We start from the raw sequence: 3173 nt of genomic DNA, 5'->3' as shown, positions 1-3173 counted from the left end.
AAATCTGTGGTCAAAAATCGGGGTAGGAGAGCTGTCCTGGAGCCCCCTTGGGTCTTCCAGGTAAGGAACTCAGCTTTGCCCTGTCTCAAGCTTGTTTTGCCCACGAAGCTTTTTTGCCAAAGGCGTTTATGTGTGCAGGATGTGATGGTGTGAAGCAGCCTGGTAGGAACACCCCAAATGTCCAGCGTGGGTGGATGTCCCTCCCTCCAGGCTTGGACCAGCAGAGACCGCACATGAGATGAGGCCGAAGCATGGTGGACAAGAAGCAGCTGAGGAAGACCCTTCTGCTGAGCTACGTGTGCAGCGTGGAGGCTGGAGAGCGGAGAGGGGGGCAGCAGGTCCTACATGGCCCCCAGGGGCTTTCCCAGGGAGGACCTTTCCCATTGGCATCCGGCAGTGCCGATCCCATCTCTGCCCTCCCGTGTAATGAGCACACCTGGAGGACCTCTCTCTGGGCAGAGTATCAGCAAGAGTTTTGTGAGATGCTCCTGCTCTTCCATCTCCTGGTCGAGAGGGAACATGAGATCTCTTGGCCCTTCCAGTTCTTCTTCCAGAAAACAGTAAGTTTCTGGGTGCTTCTTCCTTGGACCAAATATTCCAGGTGGTGAAAGTCCGTAATTGCTGCTGGCCTGAAGTCCTCCCACCCTGGAGAGGTGGTCCTCACTCAACTTGCTCAGGCAGTGCTGATCCCTGCAGGGGATGGAGTTGTAGTAAAGGAGTCAAATTCTCTATTACCGGGGCTTTGGGCTTTGTGGCTACGGAGAAGCTGGGCCACAGGCACCTTCCCAGCCCTGGGTTCCTGTTTTCCGTGTTCCCCAGTAGCACAGCTGTGTGGTGGACATAGGTGTGGGGAAGAGCTTCATCATGCCAAAGACCGCGGTTGCATTTATGGATCCCACCTCTGCAAAACACCTGGGTGAGTCCCAAGCCTCCTCAGCACCTCCACGTATCCAGCAGCAAACACCCTCGTAGATCCAGCAGCATCATTTAGAGAGGATGCCAGCAATGGAGAGTAAATATTTGCACAGCAGCTGGCATCACCTAAACCCACTAAATATGCTGAGGACATGGGTCAGGGCCACCGAGCAGGGGTCACACTCTCCTGAGATGGCTCCGTGGTGAGACGCTGGAAGACCTTAACCCTTTGCACTTGCTCTTCCGAATGTATCTCCTTTAGTCCGCGGGTTGCATGAAGAAGGAGCTGAAGCTGCAGCCGTTGAGCTCTCCCGAGCTCTCCTCCCATGGGCCAGCCCTTCTTATGTCCCACTGATGCTGCTTGGGTGGACAATGTTCCCTCTCCTCCAGGTTTAACAGCCTGATTTTCCCTGCCCAGGTTGGCTTTTACGTCCCATCCCAATGGCTGGCAGCTGCTCCCCCCTTCTGCCCTTAAAATACAGCATGGTCTCTGCCCCAGGGTTTGCTTTTCTCATCTCTCAGGGGATTACTCGCTCGCCGGTCCCCGGCTTTTGCTCCTCCTTCCAGCGAGCGTTCAAGTCCTTTGACGATGTCTGGAGGCTGTGGGAGGTGAGCGTGTGTTGAGATCCCATCCTTGGTCATCCCCACCCTGTATCTGCCCAGGTACCCCGAGCATCCTGCATCCCTCCGCCCAAGTACCCTGGGCATCCCGCATCCCTCCAGCCAGCCACCACCCACCCACAGCTCCTGGTCCACGGGAAGGAGAGAGGTCATCCTTGGAGCTCATCCCTCAGCCGCGCTCCCCAGCGGCTTTGATTATCTCAAATAATATTTGCACAGACTTTCTCTCCATGCTCGCCCATCTCGATGAAGCCCGTGGTCTTTGAGGGTCTGGTTATCCGGGTTTGGAGATTTTTTGGAAGCTCCCTCTGTGCCCCTCTTCCATCTGCTCCCCCCTCCAGGTTTTCCTGATGGGGAAGCCCTGCTGAAATTCCCACCTCGTGGCCTTGGTGGTGCAGGAGCAGGTCCTGCGGGAGAACGGGAGCAGGAGTGACATCCTGATGGTGAGTGGCAGGAGTGAGGAAGGGAGGAAAAAAAGGGGTGAAAAAAGGAGAGGGGGAAAGGGGGAAAAAAAGGGGGAAAAAGGGGAGGAAAAAGAAAAAAGAGGGGGAAAAAGGAAAAAAAAAGGGGGAAAAAGAGGGGAAAAAAGAAAAAAAAAGAGGAAAACAGGGAAAAGCCCTCCTTTTTCCCATTGCAAAGAGGTGGACGGGCTGATCTTCCCCAGCACCGGCCAAGTTCACGACAAAATAAACAAGCACGAGGAGGAAAACTGCTTCGGAGCACGGTGATGTGCTGAGCTGTGACTGCTGCTTCGGGGGGGGACACGCTGGTCTCGGAGAGGAGCTCCAGGTGCTGCCCGTGGCTCAGCCCCACCTGGGCACCCCGTCCTCCGTGCTGCTGGGCAGCATCTCCCAGAGCCCTCCTGCTTTTTCTGTCTTCTTTTGGTCAGGCAGGTCATGCCGGCACCAAGGATGTGGGGAACAGAGAAATAGATCCCAAACTGCTAAGAATTATCGCCTTTTTTTTTTTTTAATAGGTGGGGAAACTGAGGCAAGCAGCTGTGGAGCAAGGAAGGGTTGGACTTTGTCATCTCCCCAGAAAGGCGAAAGCCACCAAAGGGTCCTTGAATCTCCATGAGGGTTAAAGGAGGAGAAGCACGAGGCTCCAGCTAGCGTGAGGAATTCATCCATCCTCAGCCAGGCTGGCAGGTGGAGCAGAAAAACCTACCGATATATTCGAGATCTTAATAAGTTTGGGAGCGTCCAGTGGCTGGTCATACGGAGCCGCCGCCGCTGAACGGCTTTTATCACTCCGGACACTTCTGCTGACGCGGAGCCATTTGTTGTGCAAGGGATGCTCCCCGGGCAAGGCTCGGGGGAAGGCTGAGCTCACGCTGCCTGACACGCTTCGTTTAGGAGCTAAGAGGACGTGGGAAGGAGGAGAGGAATGTTGGGAAAGCCTCCGGGGAGGAAAGCCCTCCCGCGTCGGGAAGGGCCGTGCGAGGGCGTTGGGATGCTGGTGGTACCCGAAGCCCAGCATCCTGGTCCAGGGCTGACCGGGACGCTAAAAGTACTGGTTCCCAGGATCCGGCAAGGAAGAGCTGGAAGAGTTGAGGGTGTTTTGTTATTATTTTCTTGGCCTGGGACATCTTAAAAGGCAGAGCATGACAACGAAGCATAGACGTCCCTCTCCATCTC

At 55.4% G+C, this 3173-nt stretch overlaps 1 protein-coding gene across 1 annotated transcript; it reads left to right on the top strand.

Annotated features, from left to right (window-relative positions):
- Positions 1–251: 251 nt before the first annotated feature.
- On the top strand, positions 252–2831 carry TBC1D21 (TBC1 domain family member 21; the record flags this gene model as incomplete). The annotated part of the gene is made up of 5 exons (XM_082005317.1): positions 252–298; positions 443–560; positions 823–916; positions 1334–1524; positions 1878–2831. 5 exons carry the CDS (start codon positions 252–254, stop codon positions 1902–1904), a joined length of 477 nt encoding a protein of 158 aa, XP_081861443.1. The 3' UTR covers positions 1905–2831.
- Positions 2832–3173: the final 342 nt, after the last annotated feature.

The sequence above is a fragment of the Phaethon aethereus genome (genome assembly GCF_964289735.1).
Source record: "Phaethon aethereus genome assembly, chromosome: 12".
NCBI lineage: Eukaryota > Metazoa > Chordata > Aves > Phaethontiformes > Phaethontidae > Phaethon > Phaethon aethereus.
The sequence above is the reverse complement of the archived record's forward strand: the minus strand, read 5'-3'. Positions and strand labels throughout refer to the sequence as shown.